The following is a 22,718-nucleotide window of genomic DNA, read 5'->3' as shown; positions in this document are numbered from 1 at the left end:
GCTACTCTATATTTGTCCCAGGAAGTTCGCAAATGGAAGCTAGTCTTTCTTTGCTCTGAGGCCGGGCCTCAGTACCCCTTGGACAATCTCGCTGGCCCCCTGAGGGAACTTTCGATTTTGGCCTCCTCACCGACTTGACTAATTATTGCCACCAGAGCAGAGAGTGGAGTGAAATCCCATATGTGCAGGCTTTTTGGACTTTGTGCTCCCGCCCAGACCTTTACGTTAAGTGTTCAACAACCCAGGTTCTCCTGGCCCAATCTGCAGATAAGGATTGTCAGCCTCTTACTCTGCCCAGTCCTTCTTCTTTTTCAGATCCGCTGGAGGACCTTAGTCTCCCACCTCTCTCAGCTTGCTATCCCCACCCCTCCCTGCCACCATTTTAGGTTCTTTGTCCTCCCCCGTGTTGCTGCCATCTTAAAGTCCTACATTCTCAACCATGCCATCTTCCTGCTCCTCTCCTCTTCCGGTGGCTGCACCACCCCCTCCCCCTCTCCTTCCGCCTTCACCGCCCTCTTCCCCCCCTAAACACGCTCTTCCCACCCTCCGGTTCCAGAAGCCACGGACAAGACTCCTCCCAGCACAGACCTGCCTCCTTTCTCTCCCGACCCTACACCCCTCCCCACACCGCCATTTTGTAAGTGGTCTGGCGTGGTTGTTGGGAGTGGGTGAGCTGGGCATAGCAAGTGAACATCTTAGTGATTGTGTATTGCAGTGTGTGTGCCTGCCTGCAGCCTGAAAATTTTTGTAGTGACCTAGAATCTTAAAGTTTTGCTAAGTTAAGTAGACATATTTTGTGCTTAGAGATTATGCTGTAAAGCACATGGTGTCAGGAATTATAAAGTGTGTTCATGAATTTGTTAATCTAAAGAATGCTAGTGCAATGGTTTACAATAGCCCACTTCTCAGTGTCCACTGAAAATTAAAGTTCCTAATAGTTTTGAGGTCTAATTAAAGCTATTTAAAGAATAAAACATCTCTACTTGCTAAAAGGATGTGTGTTTTAATAAGAGAAAGTATAAAAAATAGAAATTCATTTTGTTGAGGGTAAAAGAAAGTAATTGTTCTAAAGTTCAGCTATTTATTTAAAGAGGGGGAACACAATGTAAAAGGAAGTTGTAGAAAGTTTGTAGAAGAATTGATATGGTCATGCTATATAAAATTAAAGCGAAAGAGTCATGATATCAAGTACACAGAAAAATTAGAATTTTGTTTTCAGTTAAAAAGACAAAGTTTTCTTAACTGTTAGTCTGCTCTCAATGTTGAAAGATTGCAAAGAGTTCTCTAATTGTTTTATCAAAACAGTTTCTCATGCTTAAAGTCTCAATGAGTTGTCTGAATATCTAAGATAATGAATCTTAATATGAAAAAACTAAAAGCTAAGCTTTGCCAATAACTGTGGAACCTTCTGTATTAGCCTTTAAATCTTTTATTGTCATTCTAGTTAAATACATAAGTATTGTTTCCTAGCAACTTATGATTCTATTTAAACAAATACCTTAAAAAAACTTTAACAGCTTCCCAAAATCAAATTCAAAAAGGTGCTTTTACCTCTAGTTAACTCTAATATTTTCCAGAGGGCCCCTAGAATATGTCAGAAAAATTTTTTCTCATTAGAGAAAGTATTTAGCCAATTTGGCTTTTTTTTCTCATTAGAGAAAGTATTTAGCCAATTTAGCTTATTTATCTGATATAAACTTACCTAGAAGGCACTGTCAAGGAGAATGATGCTAAACTTTGTTACTGAACGTTTTGTGTTAGAAAAATATCCAAATTTCCTTATGTCAACTGTCTTACAGTAAGCTCTCATCAGATCTTTAACCATTGTCATTTGTAAGTCTTTTGTCATTTATAGTCACTGTTTTATTACTCCTAAACTAGTAAAGAACTAAATTTCACCAAAACAAGTATTAGTTACATAAGATGTAAATTAAAAAGGCAAAAAAGGGACCCCAGACTCCACTCCATGACCTGGTAACCATGGCCTTTAAAGTCTTTAATGCCTGTAATGAAGAAAATGAGAGAAAGACAGTGTCCCAAACCCAAGCCTTCGTGGTGGCCCTGCGGCCGGCAGGACAGGGGTCTCATCACACCAAAGACCGGTCCAGAGCTCGTGAGCCTCTGGGACCCTGCTTCCCATGTAGCCAAGAAAGCCACTGGGCAAAGAGATGCCCCAACCCAACCAACAAGCCAACTAAACCCTGCCCAGTTTGCGGTTAGAGAGGTCATTGGAAAGTAGAGTGCCCAGTTGGAGAAGGTCATCCTCCCATAACAGAGTCTCGTGAGAGGCAGGCCCCCCTGAGGGACTTCCCTCCAGACCTGCTGAGCCTACTCAAAGACTGAAGATGCCTAAACTTGAACACCCATATTACCCTTGCCAAGCCCAGAGCCATGCTGTGGGTAGCAGGTAAGTCCATCTCCTTTTTAGTGGACACAGAAGCTGCCTACTCTGTTTTACCTTCCTTTCATGGGCATTTACATCCTTCCCAGGTCTCGGTCATGGGTGTCATGGGAACCCCCTCTAAGCCTCTAGAGACAAGTCTAGTAACCTACACGTTTGAGAGCCATCCTCTTACCCACTCATTTCTAGTCATCCTGTCCTGTCCCATCCCTTTGTTAGGGAGAAATATCCTCTCCAAGCTTAGTGCCTCTATCTCCCTGCCTCTTAGTCATCCCCAACTGAGCTCACTCATCATCTTAGCCAATATAAGTTGTAGCCCTGAGCCCTCCACAGACCCTCCTGTACCATAGACCAGCATTAACCCGATAGTCTGAAACACCTCTACTCCTGTAATGTTGAATCATCATGCTCCAGTCCTCATCCACCTCAAAGACCCATCCTCCTCTCATTCTAGACTACAATTTCCTATTTCCCAAACCCCATCGCAAAGGCATCCAACCTATCATTAACCATCTTCTTTCCCAAACACTTCTGGTACCAACTAATTCTCCCTGTAATGCTCCAATCCTTCCAGTCAAAAAGCCATCGGGGGCCTACCAGCTTGTTCAAGACCTGCAGATAATCAATGAGACTGTAATGCCTCTTCACCCAGTTGTCGCTAACCCTTATACTCTCTTATCTCAAGTTCCCCCGGACACCTCTCCTACCTACCTTACTTCTCACTCCTAAGAAAGATACTCCCTTGTCCCGCCCAATGCTCATCTTTCCATTCTTTCGTCCAGGCTGCTTGCTACAAACAAGCCTCAGTCTGTGTCTCATCGTCTGGACTACAGTACTAGATGGGGCAAAGCCTGGGTGATCATGCTATATATATCTTTCCTGAGAGATGAAGACAACATATCTGCTAGAACCTCTGGCCACCGATAGAGAGATCGGACAGTAGAAGTGAACAAGACCATGTGGGTACATCAGTACTCGTCCCTTCCCTCCAAGCCTCCTCTGGCCTCCCACCAGCCTCAACCCTACCCGCACCACCCCTCCTCAGCAGGAAGTAGCCAGATCGAGTTGGCACCCATTATAATCAAAAGGCTGGAATGTAAGGTTGGAGGCACCGGAGGGAGGGGTGAGCACATCAGACACTGATGATGTGCCAAAGTCCCTGACTGCTGCCCCCTCCCAACCTGAAAAATGTGCCTTAGGCTAGCCAATCCTCGCACCACTGTAAATCTAAGCACTGCCTCCCCCTACCTTCTTTAAAAACTCCCCGCCTGTCTAGCTGCACACAACTTTTCCAGCCTGTGTTTCCAACTGGTGAACCTCGCCCGGGATTGTGCTCAAATAAACTGCCTGGCCCTTTGTTGCCTCTCGTTGCCTGCTTATTTGGGTTAGAATTTATCTTACACAGGTGATTTAATCAAATTATAAAAGTAACTTACATAGCACCTGAAAGAGTTACTCTCAAACTCTCCAGTAACAGCTGCAGCTAAGGCAGTCTTAGTCAGCACTCAACTTGGGAACTTCCATAGTTCAAAGTTGTGGAAACAGAGCCAAGAGAGGGCTTGCTAGGATGACGATGAAGCTGTTTTTGTACCCAGACAACAAGTGGTTGTTTTGAAAACAATGCCTTCCTCTTAACCTAATTATCTGAATGCAACCTTTCCTTAAAGGCTAAGGATGAGGCACCTCAGAGGGAGAGACATTGGCCCTAATGTCCTTTCTCTCTAGACCTGTTAAAATATCAGATTCCAGAGAAACCATATGCCACAGTACAGATGCTTTGGGCAAGACAAATATTCAAGAATGTCAGGGGAAATCAGATACAGGATCAGATATGATGTAAATTCCTGGAAACCTCAATCAGTGTAAGACTGGGGAGAGGAAATCCCGGTTCAAAATACCTCTAAAAATCGAAATCAGTCAAAGGGAGAAATAATGTTTAAAATCCGTTTATTGCTTACAAACTTCAGTCTGGGGATGTTTCTTTCTTTCCTGCTCCAGCAGAAGCAAAACCAGCCCTCCTCCTCACCTCTCAGATACAGATAAGCCCTCCGTGGCCCAGGGACCGGAGCATGGAGCATGGGAGAGAGACAGAGCTGGACTGCAGTTTGTAAGCAATAAACAGGTTTTAAACTTTATTTGTCCCTTTGACTTTTTTCGGATTTTAGAGGTATTTTGCCCTGGGATTTCGTCTCCCCGGACTTACACACCCTTTTCCCCTTTAACATCCAGCTGGGTTACTGGAAAAGTAAATGGATCTCAGATGTGGAGGATACACAAAACTGAATGAAGTTGTGCTGACTGTGACTAACATAGTTTCTCTATAGGAAGATCTTTCTGAGTCAGCCCTGATTAATATTCTTTTATTGATCTTACCAGGGCATTGTTTTCAATCCCAATTAATTTTGGACACCAACAAGCAGTTTGCTGTCACTTGGCAGCCAGTGATTTATCTTTACAGTGTTGCCTCCAAGATATTTCAATTTTCTAGCATTTGTTATAATCTGATAAACTGGTATTTAAACAGTACTCCTAAACCTAATTCAGATAGTAAAGTTACTCATTATATTGATGGCATAGTGATCAGAGGTGACTCTGTTAACAACTGTTTCTGAGGCATAGTCTTTCCATATTGAATTTATAACTGAAAGGCATTGGGCTATTGAGCATGAAGCTCAGGGACTCTCTCTAGAGAAACCTTTCTGTAGGTATAATTATGTGTGGTAACCAGAGAGATTCTAACTTAGATCAGACAAAGGCTTTTTCTATCTATGAAATCTCCACCCCTAAAACAGAAATTAATTTTTGTTTAATACTAGAGATGGCATGTCACATACAAGCTACAGCTACTCTGTCATGTCACTAGACAAGCATTGGATTTTTTATGAAGCCACTGTCCTCTCATGAGGACAAAGATGTTATTATAGCAGCTTATGATAGAGCAGGGAAATGGGACAAAGGTCATTCCACTGTAAATCTACTTAGCCTTGGAAAAAGGCCCAGATTATCTGTCAATTTATCTACATGCTGTTTTTCCTGTTCTTCCAGCCCCTTAACCAGTTAAGTAACTTTGTAACCAGGACAGGAGACAGACCTCTGAAGTGTAAATGAACTTATGTGAATAAAGAATGCAGAGACAGGGATCCACAGTCACCTCAATAACCCTATTCTTAAAAAAAACTTCAAAGGAATTATGAATCACCTGTATACATCATGCTTTCTGCTGACCCCTAACCAAAAGGCCCTATAAAACTCCAAAAGCTAAATAAACCTTTAAGCTGTGCCTCCTCTGAGGTTGCCTGCACTCCTGAGTGTGTACTGTCTTACATCAAATAAACTTTCTTGTTGCATAAGCTGATTTCACTAGTCTCTGAATTCTTCCCCTTGATAAAGACAAGAACTCTCCAACCTTCACCTCTGGTGGTAAACCTAGTTACAAAGTTACTGGGGGTCTTTGTTGCTTTGTTATTTCATTCAGTTTTCTAGTCTTAATAAAATCCTTCTCTCTTGGGTTTTATTTCAGACCAGTAGTGAAGTGAAAGTTCTCAGAACATAAACTCACTCCATCCAGTGCTCTGCAGCTCCCCCAAATCCTGGGGTTCTAGGGGCTTAGTTCCCACATTGTCCAGATTCAAGCAGACACTGGATACCCTGGCTTTAGATGCTGACAAGGAATTTGCCCTATGCTGAGCAGGACTTCAATGCACTTCCCATTCCTCACTCTGTTCTTCCTTGCCATCTGCTGTCAGCTGCCTACATGCCTGCTGATGTTCGCCCCTACCCTTGCTTCAGTGAATTCTTTACCTACACTCCTTTGACCTGGTTAAGAATTCTTTCTCCATCAGAGTCAAGAATCCTCCCCTGTCCGGGTTGAGGTTTCACCTAGTGTGCAGGGAGACACCTCCCCAGACACAGTTGCCGGACAACATGTATATATAGGTACCCTTACCTCTAGGAAAAAGGTTTGGTAAAGGACGGAGGGGTAAATGAGGGATTGGGGCTGTTTCTCCACTGATCACCAGAATTACACAGGATGCTTTTTAAAATGCCAGCTCGTGGAACTGCACTGTATTTCCCAGTCCGGTAACTCTCAGGAGTCTTTGTACTTCTGTTATCACCCTGACCAGACTCAATTGCAGGATTAGTAATTAACTCTTATTTTAGCAGATACTTTCTACTAATTAGGCACTAGAAGATTTGCACAAACTGTAGCCGACCTGACCCAGCGGACGGCAGTGTCCCCATGTCCACCCAATAGGAGTGGTGCCAACTGTGACTGCCTCCCAAGGAGGTGGAGAGACGCCAGTCCGGACCCGTGGACCCGAACGCCCCATTCCCGCACAGATCCGGATGGCGGCGAAGGTGACGCTGGAGCCCGCGGGTCGCAGCCTCTGGGACAAGCCCGTGCACATCGCCGTGCGCGGCCTGGCCCCGGGGCAGCCGGTCACGCTGCGCGCGTCCCTGCGCGACGAGAAGGGCGCGTTGTTCCGGGCCCACGCGCACTACCGCGCCAACGCCGCCGGCCTGCTGGACCTCACGAGCGCACCCGCTCTGGGCGGCAGCTTCGTGGGGCTCGAGCCTATGGGGCTCTTCTGGGCCCTGGAGCCCGAGAAACCCCTGCTGCGGCTGGTGAAGCGGGACGTGCAGATGCCCTTGGCCGTAGAGCTGGAGGTGCTGGACGGCCACGGGCCCGAGGCCTGGCGGTTCCTAGGCAGGGCGGTGCACCAGCGCGTCTTCCTGGGACCCGGGGTGCGGCGAGAGCCGGTGCGCGCGGGCAGGGTACGCGCCACGCTCTTCCTGCCGCCAGGTGAGCACCTCGCGTCCCAGGCTATTCTGGAGAACAGGGTGGAGTCCCAGGACCCTGGGCGGCCCCTTCCTGGTCATGAAGCCACGTGATTGTGAATTCCCTAAACTTGTACCCGCGCTGCAGAATCTGTCGTGGATTCTGGGATAGGGTTTTCCTCTTTCAGTTTCATGGGACTTCGTGTCACTTCCTTAGCTATAAGCTAGAAAGTGTATTCAACATACTGAAAACATTTATTGAGAGCTGCTATGTACCAGCCACTGTTACGGAAAATACTGGAAAGCCTGGACTGGATCACTGACGGAAGAACTAAGCGGCACTCGGAGGTCTTGGAGTGTTGAGGTTTTGCTTCACACCGGCGGGCTCAGAGAGGAGTAATCTCCCAAAAGTCTGAGCCCTGAGCACAAGCAAGGGGGGCAATTTATATTATTTTGATATGTGGCATTTCGGCGTGCACAGGGCAAAAGAGGAGCCTGGAGGAGGGGAGGTGGGAGCTGGGAGTGCTTTGCCAACTGGAGGAAAAAAGCGGTTTGCTGACCTTGACGGCTGTGTTGAATATTTTCCTTATCAACTGGGCTGTTTGAAATACCTGTATAAGGTAATGACTTCTGTCTGCCTGCAAGAGTAATTTTTATCTCCTTTCACACCAAACTTCCAAGGGGGCTAAAACCAACAGATAGTAGCAATGCCCCATAATCCTAACAAAAAACTCCCTAATGATTTCCTCCCCTCTATGGTAAACAATCTGTCTTCAGCCTGGGGTGGGTTTTGCCCACTCCAGGGGATATTTAGCAATATCTGGAGACATTTTTGGTTGTCATAACTGAGGGGGTTGTGCTATTGCCATCTAGTGGGTAGAGGTCAGAGATTGATACTAAACAGCCATAATGCACTGGACAGCCCCATACAACAACGACAGATTTTACTCAAAATGTCTCGAGTGCTGAAGGTGAGAAAACCTAGTCTAAGTAAAAAAAGATGCTTGGTAAGTAAATGACTGGGACACAAGACCCCTAACCCGTGCCTTCCAACCAAGTTCTTAACTGAAACCCCTACTATATAGAAATGCTGGAGTTGCCACGGCTCTCAGAATCCCTAAACTGAATTCTGTGCTTATTCTCCAAAACAAGACGCCATGATTTATTCTTAAAGGCTCCCCAGCAATTCACAACCTTAACTAGTTGCTTCCCACTCAACTGTGAACTTCTGGGGCTGGAAGTAGGTTTTACAGATCTTTGCATCTCTATATACCTAGAGGCTTGCACAGGGATATAGTAGCAGCTCAACACATTCAGTGACTGATTCAATAAAAATCTCCTAAAGACTTAACATTAAAAAAAGAAAACCTTTCGCCACCCAATCATGATACCAGATATTCCAGTAAAGTCAATCTTGTGTTAACTATGTTAGTGTCTACTGTGGGGCACATTTTAAATTTCCGGTTTTCAATCTCAAAGGCTTTTGTAAATAATGTAAGAGTTCATTCATATAACAGATATGTATTAAGTCAAGGACTATGCTACACTGGGATGCAGTAGATAGCAAAGTCAGACAGGGCCCTCACTGTACTTACAACCTAATAGAGGATCCAGGCAACTATACTTGTACCTGTAAGTATGGTAAGTGCTACGGAGAAGTACAAGCCCAGGGTGCTGGTGGGTACATATAAAAGGGTATCCAACTTAACTGGGCATTGAGGGGGATCTGGGGAGGCTTCCAGGAAGGAAGACCTAAACATAGATTTGAAGACTGGTGAGTCAATCAGGTCAAAAAAGGTGGAGAGGGGAGGAGGAGCCAAAGAGAACATGGCATGTTTAGGTATGGTGTTAAGACTGTAGCAAAGGATGTATATTCTAATAATCCCCTACATAGGTAGAGTGCTCTCTCATAGCATTCTCGAGTAGATTTTTTTGTGTGTGGAAAATGTACATCTCATTATATGTTATTTCTAATTTGGTTTATTTATATTATCTTAGTTTTTTGAAAACATGTGAAAAAGTCTGAAGAAAAAGCATTTTGTCCCACCCCCTTCTGCCTGAAGGTTATTTTTTTTAAAAAGGCAGAGTAAAAAGAGTCCTTCTACCACCAACCCTCCCACTCCCATCCCACCTTGCACCAAAAATTTCTCTTTGCTGACTGCCAAAATCTGAAACCCAAAAATGTCTTTTGAGAGTCTAAAGTTCCTTATGCTATGTGGTACTCTCCAGGTGCAGGGCCCTTCCCTGGGATCATTGATCTGTTTGGAAGTGGTGGTGGCCTTTGTGAATACAGGGCAAGCCTCCTGGCTGGACATGGTTTTGCTGTGCTTGCTCTGGCTTATTTCAGATTTGAAGACCTCCCTGAGTATTTGAATGATGTGCGCCTGGAGTATTTTGAAGAAGCCGTGGACTTCATGCTGCAGCATCCAAAGGTGAGTTGTGGTGCTTGCCTAAATACAGAAGAACGCAGGTAGAACAGACAAGGGCTGGACCCAAAAGCCCTACCCAGGACACTGGGGCTGGAAGTATAACATGAGACACAATGTCGCCTTCAGAGTTATCAGGATGATTATTTTCATTTCCACCTGTCTCTCACAAACCCCTGAAGATTCAACTATTTCATTTTCTTTAATTCTTGACCATAATTTAAAGAGATGGACCAAAAAGTTACTAGCCTTAACTTCTGATTCTACCACCAAGTACCTTATAATCCTGAGTAAGACAGTTGCCCTGTCTGGGCTTCAACTTTTCTCATTTATAAGTTAACATAAATGTGTAGAGGAAAAAGACCACAAAGAGACATTTTTTAGACAATTGGTAATATTTGAATAGGGACAGTGTATTTGAGGATATTAAAGGAATCATTATTGATTTTGTTAAGTGTGATACTGGTATTATGGTTGTGTAGATAAAATTCATATCTGAGATTGGAAAAATATAATTAAAACATTTTGGAAATGGAATACATACTCTTTGCTGCTCTCTAGACTTAAAGAGATACCTTCTTCCACCAACCTTCCCATCCCCAATGTTCTTTGCTTCAAACTTCTCTAACATTAATTTTAATGTTAAGGAATAAGATGTTCTACAAGGTCTATAGGATGGTCTAACTCTGTTAGAATTCAGGGACTGATTTCTTAGCAGAGCTGCTAAAACTTGGTGGATGTTGAACTGTGATAATTGTTTTTTTTTAGGGGAGATAAAGCCCATGAAAAGGAAGAAACTATCAGTTCTTCTGCCATTAGACCTAGGCAAGAGGGGCTTCTGCCCTGGACCCTTTGTTTTAGGTGGCCACACTCTGGCATTCCTTTGGCTGAGCCCTGCTCACAGAGTAACGAGGCTAAAGGACCAAGGGAATGTGCCACCTGGAACCCATGTGCCCCCTCTCCCCCACCACGCCCTTATGATCTGCAACCCCAGAATTCTCTGCCAAACACCACTGATCCTCTTCCAGGCTCTATGCCTCTTCTTGGGTCCATCAATGTGAAAACATCTAGCCCTTAAACATATAGGCTGGGGTATCCACACACATGTGTGAAAAGCCCCTCAAGGTACATGAGGGAGCCAGGGATGGGAAGAGAAAGAGGGTGGGTCAGGGACCAAGGACTGGGACCAAGGGCTGGCTCTCCCCCATGCCACATTCCAGTACAGAACTTTAAGAAGTCCTAAGATTTTAAATTTGAACCTGGCCTTATAAATTGTTATGAAGGTATATGTATCAAGGGAGGAGAAAATAATATATTTTATTCAACAGTATTTCTTGTTTGGATTATAACTTAAATATTTAGCTGTAGGGTATATGGATTCTTGTGTGTACTCTTCATCCAGTTGCCATAAATATTAGTAGAGGGCCTATGTACAAGGAAATCAATTAATGTGCTTATTAAAAGAAACACTTGAGTTCTGTGGATTATTGCATAAGGAAGGAAAGCATGTGACATTTAAGAAAGCTACCTAGAGAATGTAAAATCACCATTTATGAATTCTAGACTTGTTCTCTCTCTCTTCTTCAGGTGAAAGGCCCTAGTGTGGGGCTTCTTGGCTTCTCCAAAGGAGGTGACCTATGTCTTTCAATGGCATCCTTCTTGAAGGGCATCACAGCCACTGTACTTATCAATGCCTGTGTGGCCAATACAATAGCTCCTCTGCATTACAAGGATATGATTATTCCTAATCTTGGCAATGACTCAAGGAAACATACAATCACTGAGTCAGGCCTTTTAAATTTCATGGATATTTGGAACAATCCACTGGAGGAACCCCACCACCAAAGTGTTATTCCACTGGAGAAGGCCCAGGGACCCTTCCTATTTATTGTTGGCATGGATGATCATAACTGGAAGAGTGAAGACTATGCTCACATAGCCTCTGAACGGTTAAAAGCCCATGGGAAAGATAGACCTCAGATAATCTACTACCCAGGAACTGGTCATTGTATTGATCCACCTTATTTTCCTCCTTGCAGAGCCTCTGTGCATGCATTGTTGGGTCAAGCAATATTCTATGGAGGTGAGCCAAAGGCTCACTCAAGGGCACAGGTAGATGCCTGGCAGCACATTCAAACTTTCTTCCATAAACATCTCAATGGTAAAAAGTCTGTTAAACCCAGCAAAATATAACATTGTAACCACAGACCAGATACTATTAATAAAAATCCTATTCATACAACATGTATTGGGTTTTCCAGAGCACCTAGGAATTTTTTTTTAACAAAGCAACCATCCTGGCTTCCTTGTCAGGTCCTACTGGATTCTCATCCTTTGAAACCCTTTCTTCACTGCATAATCCACCCCTTTCTCCCTTGAACTTTACCCAACATATAGGCCAAACCCCGGTCTTATCTGTAGGATCAGTCTTAACCATAAGCAGTAGAAATGTAAGAAGTGCCTGCCCAACTCTCAATTGCTGGCCTAGATTTGGCCTTGTGTTCTGGTTCTGAAGACTCAGCTTCTGTATTGCTAATAGTCCCATATTCCCTTTGGGCCCTAACTGACCATGTCTGAGTCTCAGGAATCTGTCCCCTTGAGTCCCTTAAGGAATGACTCTGCTTTATCTTGTCAGTACCCATTCCTGACCATGTACTTAAGACTTGTCTCTGAACCTCACTCTGAAGATTGGAGGCATTGATATGTTCAATTTTCTAAGCTTTGCTTTTATTTTTGAATAAGGCCCTAGATCACAATATCTCCTTTACCAGTAAAGTATCTTTTACAAATTTTGAGTTTATAAAGGATTCTTCACAAAGTAAATTTGAATCCATTTATTGTAAGCAAAACAGTATGTTGACATATACTTCCTCTATATTTACTATCTTTTGGAATTCTCAATCTTGGTACTTGTGAATCTACAGGAATGCCTCAATGCCAGCAGATTTTTGGGACTGTACCCTGTGGACCACTGCCTTAATCTTTGGACATGATGTTATACCTGCCAAATAAGACTTCCTCTCAGCACCATCTATTCCTACTACCTTCCTACTGAGAAGGACTGGGATCAGTATGCCTCAACCCACTGCAATGTACTGGGCACTATCTGGAGTCACAAGAGGCCAGAGCAGAGGGTCTTCCTTGAGTGCAGGAAGATGTTTCTGAGACACATCACATAGTTTGCTGGGCCCATACAAAATCTTACCAGTTTGGGTCTAGACAAACAAATGCTCATTAGATCTTAACTAATGAAAAGAAGCATTCCTTAGAAGTAACAATTTTGACCAATTGTTAAAAATATGTGTCAATTATAGTTGTTCACTATGTAGTATAATCTGCAATGTGAATTATTGGAGCCTGTGCTTTAACTCACTTCCAGGTGCTTCTGCTATCCTACAGATGCCTTTGGAATGGGGTATCACAGGGAGAAGTTATAAGGAATGTGGCTGGGAGGGTGAGAGGAGTAAGGGCCAAAAAGGGTAGCACCAGAAGCTAAGCATGAGGATGATGACTAAACACTGCTGTGTACTCAAGGACTGGGTGTTAAGAGCAGCCCTACACCTCAATTTCTTCCTCAATGACAAAGTAGCCTAGAAATGCCCTACACAGACTAAAGATTTGGTTTCCCTCAGAGTTGACTATAGTTGGCCGGCTAGTCTCTAAGATTTCGAGAAGAATTTTAGGTTTATTAAAAAGCTACCTAAAATACGATAAATGTGAATTAGAAGGGAGAAAGAGAAAAGGTGTCCATATTGGGAAGCAAAATGTAAAGCTAATACAGTAGTGCTTATTATAAAGTCCTATATACTTGACTTGATTGGGCCAATCATTCAGTCATGTTTTCTAGTGCTTCATGCAAAGAAGAAAACCTAATCAGTTACACAAAACATCATTCATAAAACAAAAGCAAAGCTTAGAAATCAATTTCTCCAAAAAATTCTCATACTAAGAAACCTTAAGTGATGTAAAGGGTATTATCCTCAAGGATGCCTCCACAGTAGATATAAATCCCAGGCTCCATTGTGTGATGCTGAGTAAGTTTTTAACCTCTCTAAGCCTCCATTTGCTCATGTATAAAGTAGACATGATGAATAGTGATTACAATAGAAACTACCTCATTGGGTGGGCTGTTGTGATTAAATTAGATAATCCAAGTAAAGCACTTAACATATTTAAACTCTCAAATATTAGCTCTTATTTCAGATGAAGACATTGAGACCAAGGAAAGTTAAGAATGTACCTGGTCAATGCGAGAACTGGGTCAGTCCAACTCTAAAGTCCATGGTCATCACTGACTATTTGGTTCTACAGCCTTCCAGCCTGAGGAGATATTCTCGAAGAGTGCAAAGCTGAATGATGAGGATAACTGGAAAGTTAAGGGTACAATAGGGAGGCTCCATAAACCAAACTGAACAGCTCAGATTTAAAACGATAAGAAATAAGGAATCATTATACACACACACACACACATATTTTAATGGCTGTAATTTTTCCTTGTAGTGGCTCAAAGCAATTGAAGCCTAAAAGAAATTTAGTTGGAGACACTTTTTAAAAAGAAAACAACAGAAACAAATTAGAAAATTTAACTGGACTCAGCCCATTGTTCTGCTTTCATTTGTATATCTAATACCCTCGAATGTACTTCCATCAGGGTGACAAAGGCCAATAGACCATTTTGAAAGCAAATACATATTCTTTGTCAATCACTGACCATTTAAAAAATATCTATATAAACCTGTTACATATTTCTCCAACTGAAAAGCACAGACTTCCTAATTCTTCTGAAGTATTACTATTAGTAAATTCATTTTAAATAGTCTTTGAACACTAGGAAGATATAGGCTCATGAAAGGCATTCTATTTTTTCATGTACATGCAGAGATGCACAAAATCCAAAATTCACAGCCACTATAGTGATGGATTTGGGGACAGTATCTGAGTTTTCCTAAAACTGGGGGTCATCCTTAAAAATATATATATATGTGTGTGTGTGTGTGTGTGTGTGTGTGTGTGTGTGTGTTCTCCAAAGACAGAGGAACTTTAACAAGTACTTTTCAAAGAAGATAGGTTTGTAGTATGGCTCTAAACCAGAAATTTTTAATCCCAGGGACTATACGCTTTCAGTGGCAAATATTTTCGGTCCATAAATCAAGATACATGACATTTATTATCTTATTTACAGAGTGACATAAGGTATTTGAAAATGAGATTGTTTCAACAAAAATTCAAGATTTACATATACACCTTTTTTCCTGGATAAACCTGATTAATGGAATGTTTTCACATGGATTAATTACACTCATTTCACACTTGCATTTTAATTAAAATAGAATTCTATAGCACAAATTTTAAAGTACATATATCTCTACATTCTGCACTGTGAAAGATTCAAGTAAAACATACAATTTGAAAGTCCTCTTATCACCCAATCCCAGTCTTTTCCAGGGATAATTACTGTTACTAACTTGGTTGTATCTTACTAGAAAGATTTTGTATGTATGTATGTATGTATGTATGTACAACTATTTATATGAATAGAAAAATATGGCTTTATTTTGTGAGTTCACGTCTTTTTCTTTAAAAAAAAATGCCCTATAATGTAAGGGTTTTTTTCTGCATATATAAATATACATTTTTAATGCTTGTACCAGGCCACAGGACAATGGAGATTATTTCCACAGTGTATATATTTCTGTAGGGCTGCCTCTTCCGAAACGTTTAAACTTTAATCTGGACAGCCTTTCTTAATCCTGGGCAAAAATAATTTCAAGGACGAAAAGGAATTTGGCAGGAGCCTAGTAGTACACAGCCTCCTTCAACCAGGTTTAGGAAACAGTGTCACCTGGTGGCCAATGAGGGGTTTTTCGAGAAGGCGACCGGTTTAAATTTTGTCAGAAATCACTAACTTCACATTCTCGTTTAAGTCGAGAGCTAGGCTCGGGATGAGCTCCTACCTTTCTCAGACAGCCCCACCACAGGACCTCCAAAAGCACTTCCATCCCGCGCCCTCCTAAGTCTCCCTTTCTTGCATCCCTTTGCTGAGGGGAACCCCAGGGAACCGGCCCCGGTTGTTTACTCTCTGGCTTCCGCTCTGGCCCAACCAGGCCCCGCCCCTCCGGCCCCGCCCCGCCTGCCCACTCGCGCCAGCCCTACCCCGCCCCTCCCGGCCTACGCTGCTAGGCCCTCCAGAAGGGGAGACTGCTGTCCAGCCAGCGCCGCGCCGCCGCTACAGCGAAGATCCCGGCGCCACGTGGCGGGCATCCCTGGCCAATGTCGGAGTCCCCGGGGCCACCCTCCAGCTCGGGAGGGCGTAGTTCACTTCGTCCCTTTTCTCCCAAAAGGCCGCGACCCTGACCGTCACGCCCGTGACTGGGCTGGCGGAAGAGCTCCTGCATATTAGACCCCGGCGAGCTGGTGACCCTGCGGCGCTCTACCCAGGCGCCTCTTCCACTCGCTGGCCCACTGTGAAGCGGACGGCTGCGGGGAGTGGGCCTGGCCGGGGCCCGGACTCTGGGCGACCACTTGACGGGCGTGGAAGCCTTGGGGCACCTGTGGAACCTCACGCTGGCCCGCTCGGAGGATCCGTGCTTCAGCCAGATGCCAAGGGACGTGATGAAAAGCCCCCTCAAAGTGGAGGGGACGGTCCACCACAAGGCGCTGGCCTCCGCCCAGGTGCAGCGCTGGCTCACCATCCCCGAGCGCAGCTGCAAACCGGCCTCTGTCGGGGCGTCTTCCTGCTGTTCCCAGACGTGTGAGGTCCTTTCCGCAGACGGCCGTGCAGTGGATTTAGGGAATCGATTTAACGAAAGCTGGTGTGCTTTGATAGCATATTTGTCATCTGAAAACCAAGCAAGCATCTCAATTTCTTTATTTTATGATCTAGACACCAGTTGGGACATTCATTCGCCTAAAGGGTGGCTAGAATTTAAATCCAATATGCTTGAGTACCTCTCTTCTGCCAGCTGCCCATCATCCAAACTCTTAGTGCCACAGACGCTATTCCTTGCCATCATGTATCGTGCAGATTTGCTTTTCTAAGCATGAAACTGCTCCAAAGTTTCTCGCATTAAGTGCCTGTTTGGCTGTTTCTACTTGTCAGAGTCTTGTGTTCATTTAACATTTTCCATTATCATTTCTTGTAAAAATGACGTGAATAGTGAATACAAATTTATCTTGAATTACTATCTGTTCAAGCCCAAAAGCGACTGAAATTCTATTACATTGTTCATTTTTTTATACTAGCTTCATGTTAGAATAAAGATGACCTTTTTTTGTTGTTGTAGTCTGATGTACTCTAATCCCTTAGAGATTTTCATCATGATGAAAAAACTATGGTTGCTCATTTCAGAGCCCAAGGAACAACTTCTTTATTGTGCAGATGAGGAAATTAAGGCCTAAAGTGTCCTAACCAAATCACACATCTAGGTGATGCTAAAATCGGGGTGCAGTCAAACTTTTGAGCTCCAAACTCTTTCTCCATAGACACAGACTGAGTGAATCAATGAAATAATTAGTTTTTTATTTTTAAAAACCCAGTCTGACTTATCCCCTATTTTCACCCTCAAGATGCTTAAGAGTAACTCAGAATCTTTTAAATGAGAGATTTAAAACATTTTCATAGCTGGGGTTGGGACTTTTTTTTATATAGCCTATAAGATTCTAGTGAATTTCCATACTGGGGACCAGATTACTGAACTGAAACAAACAAATTCTCATAATTTTTTAATGTGGTAATCAGATTAGTATTTTGAAGCCTGTGATTGGGAAACTCTATTGCCAGAATTATTTAAGGATCTGTATGTTCTATCTTTTTCATGGTTTGCTTTCGGCTTTCTGGAACTAATCTTGAATCCAGAAACACTTGAGATTTATCTAATATTAAAAAGAGCAGATTAAGATATGCAGATATCCTGAATGTTAAGAAAACCATCTTGTAAAATCACTGCCTTAGGATGTATAACACCACATTCACTGTGCTAGCTGGATGTGCCCTCACTTGTTTCTAGATTTGAAAACTTAGAAATGAACTCTGGCACTGGAATTTTAGATCTCTTAGTGGGATGTCTATCCTAACATTTTTGCCTCCTACTCAGTTCTTATAGATTTATATGGGATTTTTATTTGGAATAAGAGGCATATGTCTGAAAAAAACTGGGAAGCAATTGGCTGAGAAATTCTTCTCTTGGAATGGTGAATGAATTTCCAATAGGAATGTTGAAAGAGAAATAACAGATCAAGGTTAGAAGGATATTAGTTTGACATTTTACTACCCTTCCACACATACTGTTCACTTTGTATTACATCTTCATTAGACCTTTAAAATTGTTTAAACCTTATTTAATTATGGATTTTGGTGACTATCTTAAGCTCATCGTGAAGTCAAAGGGCTCCTTGAAGTTGGACATTTTTTAAAAATTAGATACTACACTTCAATACCTCAAAGACTGCAAAACTGCTCAGATTTCTCAGAACTTAACTTGAAGACACTTTCTATGTCTTTTATGCTGATTTTCACATTTTTTTCCATTTCCCAATGATTTTCTCATGAGGAAAAATATAAAAATATTTTTACATTTACAGCTTCAAAAAAGCCCCAACTGTCTATTTCAACACAGTAAAGCTGTTTCAGCCAAAACAGATGTTTTCTTTCCAAAGCAAATAGGCAGATGTTTTAAAACAAAAAAGGATATTACAATTAGAATTTTATTTAGAAAATGTTAGCTGGGTATGATAGCCTATAAATGTTCTGTAATGTAACCAAGGTTAATCTCCTTTCCTGGTTCATAGGAGATGGTCCTTTTCATGGTTTGATTGATATGTTTGGTGACAGAGTATTAAATGAATCTTGATTGAGTCTCCTAGCACGTTAAAGTTTTGCTACTCTGGTTCTGTCATTTTTTGGCTATGAAGATCCACTTGCAATCGTGAAGGGCTTAAATTTTGATACTTTGAGGAGGCAGCTAAATTTGTTCAAAGTCATCCAAAGGTGAGAGGATGGTACAGAGAAAAGGGTTTTAAATGAATTCATTAGGGTCACGAGAGAGTGAATAAAGAAAGTAGTACTAATGAGTTGGAAAATATAAGTGACTGTTGAATGAAATAATGGATGAATGTATAAATAAATAATAAGTTATCTGACAGATACATAAAAGGTTTTTTTTATTGAGGGTTTTGTGACTCCAATAGCATTAACAATCATGCTGTCTTTTTTTTTTTTTCCCCTCTCTCCTTGTTTGTCTTCTTTTTCTTCAATCCAAGTTAAGAATGCAAACATTGGAGTCATTGATTCTGGCAAAGAGGCAGAATTGGCATTTTCCATGACTATCTTTCTCCCAAATATAACTGCGGTTGTGAACATCAATGACTGCACCTCTAACACAGCTACTGACCTTACACGTGGTAGATTAATCCCACCAGTACTGTCTTTTAACCTATACAAAATATCTGTCACCAATTCAGGATTTTATGATGACAAAGAAGCACGAGAGGACTCCTTGCATCCACCCTACCAGGAAAGTTGCATTCCCCTTGAAAAAGGCATGACCATTTCCTTTTTATAGTTGGAGAGGATGACAGGCATTGGAAGAACTCTATGTATGCTAGCATACCTGTAAAGCATCTCACAGGGCATGGGAAGACAAATTTCACTCATTTAAGCTACCCTAATGCTGGCCACAGAAAAGATTCTCCTTACAGCCCTTTTTTGTCTGTAGCTCTGGATCCCATATTGAGGGTGCCTATTTTGGAAGGTGGGCGACTCAAAGCTCATGCTGTTGCTCAGACTGAGTCTCGGAAGACCTTGAAGTTTTTGTACTTGCATCTTGAGTAAAGATTAACAAACTAGATGGTTAAGTTTAGAATATGCTCAAAACAAACTAAGGGACAGATGGTATATTTTTGACAAATGACTGAGATCTGGAATACCCATGGGCATATGCAAGCTTTTAAAAGAAGTAAAATACTTGCTTCAACTTCATCAGAACCTGTAGCTCTAGTTGCTATACATGTCTCTCCATTTTGGTTTATTTGAGCTTGAATATGAGGTAATTGGTAAGTGAAAACCAGTTTTCAGTGTGCCATTTACCCACCCTTTCCACCTACACTCCCTGTCACCTTCTATATGTACTTACAAATGTTTCTAAAAATTGGCATCTACTAATTAGTTTGATATATCTGTCCCATCCCAGATATTTTAAAACTGTTTTGAACAGGAGTGAATACATAAAACAGGCCCCTAGTTTTATGATGAGGAACCATTGGGCTATGAGAACTTTCTTGGAATGGTCAGAGGCTGGAATGATTTCTAACAGGATGACTCAGAGGCTAATTCTGATGTCATAGATTCTTTGCAGCTGTTAATCAGATTGTGATTTTTTTCCCCCTAGTTGCTGCCTATTCTAGGATCTTTAAAGAAAGTTAGAAATCCTAAGATACTTGCTTTACAAATGGCAGTTACTGAACACCTTGATTTGCTACAGTTCCCTTATCTCTATATTGTATTTTAAAAACTCTTCTTCACACTGTTTCAAAAATATATTTAAAAATAGGCAAATTCCGTATGGCCCCGGAAGATGACTGGTTAGCCAGAGACGGGTAAGATTCCTCAAGGGAGGAACAACCTAAGACAGGCACAGTCGCAGGGGGCCATCTGGTGAGAAAATGGGGAGCAGCAGAGGTGAGGCTTAGAACCTCCCCCCTCATGTTCTGAGAGAAATCTTCTGCATACATGGATGTTTATTGCCCTCGTCTAGCTCGGATTAACACATAGTCTACAGGCACACACCTGATCATCTACATTTGCTCTCTTACAACACTAAACTCTGTTTTCTACCTTTATCTCGTATCTACCTACCACTTCAGCATTTTATTCAAAATAATAATAATAGAGAAATGTGGTATCCACATATAAATCAAGTTTAAAAATCAAATGAATATTCATATTTGAACTGACTGTGTATAGTTCATAATGCATGAACAAAACCGAAAGCTTCTGTGATGACTGCCCTTGCACTGTTCACCATGTAACTTATTCACTATGTAAGAATTTGTACTCCATGTAAGAATTTGTTCGTTATGCATCAGAAGATTGGAGACTGACGAAAATTAGGCTTGGGGTGGATTAATGATTGTGCATTGAGTATTGACCCCCCTATACAGAAATTTATTGTGGTTAACAACTATTTGATCAATAAATATGAGAGATGCCCTCACAAAATATATATATATATATATATATATATATATATATATATATAAACACACTTCCAATTGTAAAATAAATAAGTAACCGGGATGTAATGTATAGCATAAGGAATATAGTCAAAATATTGTAACAACTTGGTATGGTGATAGCTGGTACCTAGAATTATCATGTATATAAATGTTGAATCACTGTGTTGTACACCTGAAACTAATGTAATGTAATACTGTTGTCAATTACCCTTCAATAAAAAAAAAAAAAAAAAGAAAATGCAAGAGAAAAAAAAAAATCAAATGAAAAATAGGCAAATTCCAGGTTCCAGTCCCAAGCTGATAATTGCACATATAGACAATGTAATTACTGAGGGAAAGACAAGAGATCATCCCTCCTACCTTCTATCACCTGCACCAAGACTTTCAATATGATTTGTGGGTGAGCCTTAACTTATTTAAATAATATCAGCTGAAGTTCTGAGTTTTTACTTTAAACTTTAAAAATATGTGTGAAATTATAAGATGTTAAAAGTTCTGGTCTTCCAAGTATCAAATGATTTCACTCATCTGTGGAGTATAAGAAGAAAAAACAGAAGGAACAAAACAGCAGCAGACTCATAGAACCCAAGAATGGACTAACAGTTACCAAAGGGAAAGGGACTGAGGAGGGTCGGTGGGAAGGGAGAGATAAGGGGGGAAAGGGGGCATTAGATTAGCACACATAATGTAGCGGGGGAGGGAGGGAGGACATGGGAAAGGCAGTATATACAGAGAAGACAAGTAATGATTCTATAGCATCTTACTACGCTGATGGACAGTGACTGTAATGGGGTATGTGAGGGGGACTTGATAATAGGGGAGTCTAGTAACCATAGTGTTGTTCAAGTAATTGTACATTAACGATATAAAAAAAAGTTCTGGTCTTCATAATTTAGTTTTAATTTAGTTAATTTTTTTTTCCATTTTTTTGAAGGGAAAGATTAAGTTATTAACTATTAGCCAGTGATTTTGGTTGATAAGTGGATGTAAGTCCAGGGAGAGGAAATCCCGGTACAAAATGTCTCTAAAAATTAAAATCAGTCAAAGGGAGTGTTACGGAAAATACTGGAAAAACCTGGACTGCATCACTGACCGAAGAACCAAGTGGCACTAGGAAGTCTTGGAGTGTTGAGGGTTTATTTTACACCAGCAGGCTCAGAGGGAAGTAATCTCCCAAGGTCTGAGCCCCAAACAAAGACAAAGGGAGCAATGTATATCTTTCTGCTCCTGTATCTGTAACATTCCTATGTGCACAGCAAACTAGCAAGCAAGGGGGAGTAAGTTTAGGGAGTAAGTGCCTGGCAGAGCGGGGAGTGAAGGGGAGGGGGAAGTTAAGGGAGTTTTTGTTGTCTTTGCTAAGAAGAGCAGCAGAAGGGAGCCACCTGGACTAGACGGCTGTCCTTGTAAGTTTTTCTGTATCAGGAGAAATAAAGTTTAAGACCGGTTTATAGCTTACAAACTGCAGACCAGGGGCATCTCTCTCTCCTAAAAATAGGCAGATTCCAGGTTCTAGTCCCAAGCTGATAATTGCACATGTAGACAATGTAATTACTGAGGGTAAAACAAGAGTTCATCCCTCCTACCTTCTATCACCTGCACCAAAAATTTCGGTGGTGCATATATATATATATATATATATATATACACACACACACACACACACATGTACACACACACACAGACACACATTACCTCCTGATTTTTAGATTATTCATGTAAGATTTTAAAAAGAGGTTTATTTTTTCCTATTTTTATAGGTATGATTAAATTACCTTTTTCAAAATGAAATTTATTTCTTATTTCAAAATTTAAATTATCCACATAGAATAATCAGACAATAGACAAGCAAAATGAACATTGTATTAGTCTGCTCAGGTTGC

General features: G+C 41.7%; 1 protein-coding gene and 1 long non-coding RNA gene across 3 annotated transcripts in view; one reads left to right on the top strand and one right to left on the bottom strand.

Annotated features, from left to right (window-relative positions):
- LOC118926431 (uncharacterized) overlaps window positions 1–15,695 on the bottom strand; it is a 53,961-nt gene extending 38,266 nt beyond the window's left edge. Inside the window, exons 1-2 of the long non-coding RNA XR_008992445.1 lie at window positions 15,561–15,695; window positions 13,847–13,926 (exon numbers count right to left, since the gene is read on the bottom strand). This is a non-coding gene — a long non-coding RNA (uncharacterized LOC118926431). The remainder of the gene's footprint in view (window positions 1–13,846; window positions 13,927–15,560) is intronic.
- On the top strand, window positions 6,672–11,848 carry ACOT6 (acyl-CoA thioesterase 6). Of its 2 annotated transcripts, none has more exons than XM_036913264.2 (3): window positions 6,672–7,205; window positions 9,410–9,612; window positions 11,194–11,848. In XM_036913264.2, the coding sequence occupies exons 1-3, from the start codon at window positions 6,749–6,751 to the stop codon at window positions 11,797–11,799; spliced, it is 1,266 nt and encodes a 421-aa protein (XP_036769159.2). In that variant the 5' UTR covers window positions 6,672–6,748; the 3' UTR covers window positions 11,800–11,848. The 2 variants fall into 2 exon arrangements, with proteins under 2 accessions (XP_036769159.2, XP_057344318.1); XM_057488335.1 differs by lacking the exon at window positions 6,672–7,205 and adding an exon at window positions 7,703–7,800.
- Window positions 15,696–22,718: the final 7,023 nt, after the last annotated feature.

Source organism: Manis pentadactyla, chromosome 11, assembly GCF_030020395.1.
Source record: "Manis pentadactyla isolate mManPen7 chromosome 11, mManPen7.hap1, whole genome shotgun sequence".
Lineage (NCBI taxonomy): Eukaryota > Metazoa > Chordata > Mammalia > Pholidota > Manidae > Manis > Manis pentadactyla.
Note: the sequence above shows the minus strand (reverse complement) of the source record. Positions and strands in the feature narration are given on the sequence as shown.

Excerpts from the sequence above, each read along its gene's own strand:
- ACOT6 (XM_036913264.2), top strand. The coding sequence starts at position 6,749 with ATGGCGGCGAAGGTGACGCTGGAGCCCGCGGGTCGCAGCCTCTGGGAC. Across the intron at positions 7,206-9,409 it reads CACGCTCTTCCTGCCGCCAG|GTGCAGGGCCCTTCCCTGGG; the intron begins GTGAGCACCTCG and ends GGTACTCTCCAG. Across the intron at positions 9,613-11,193 it reads TCATGCTGCAGCATCCAAAG|GTGAAAGGCCCTAGTGTGGG; the intron begins GTGAGTTGTGGT and ends TCTCTTCTTCAG.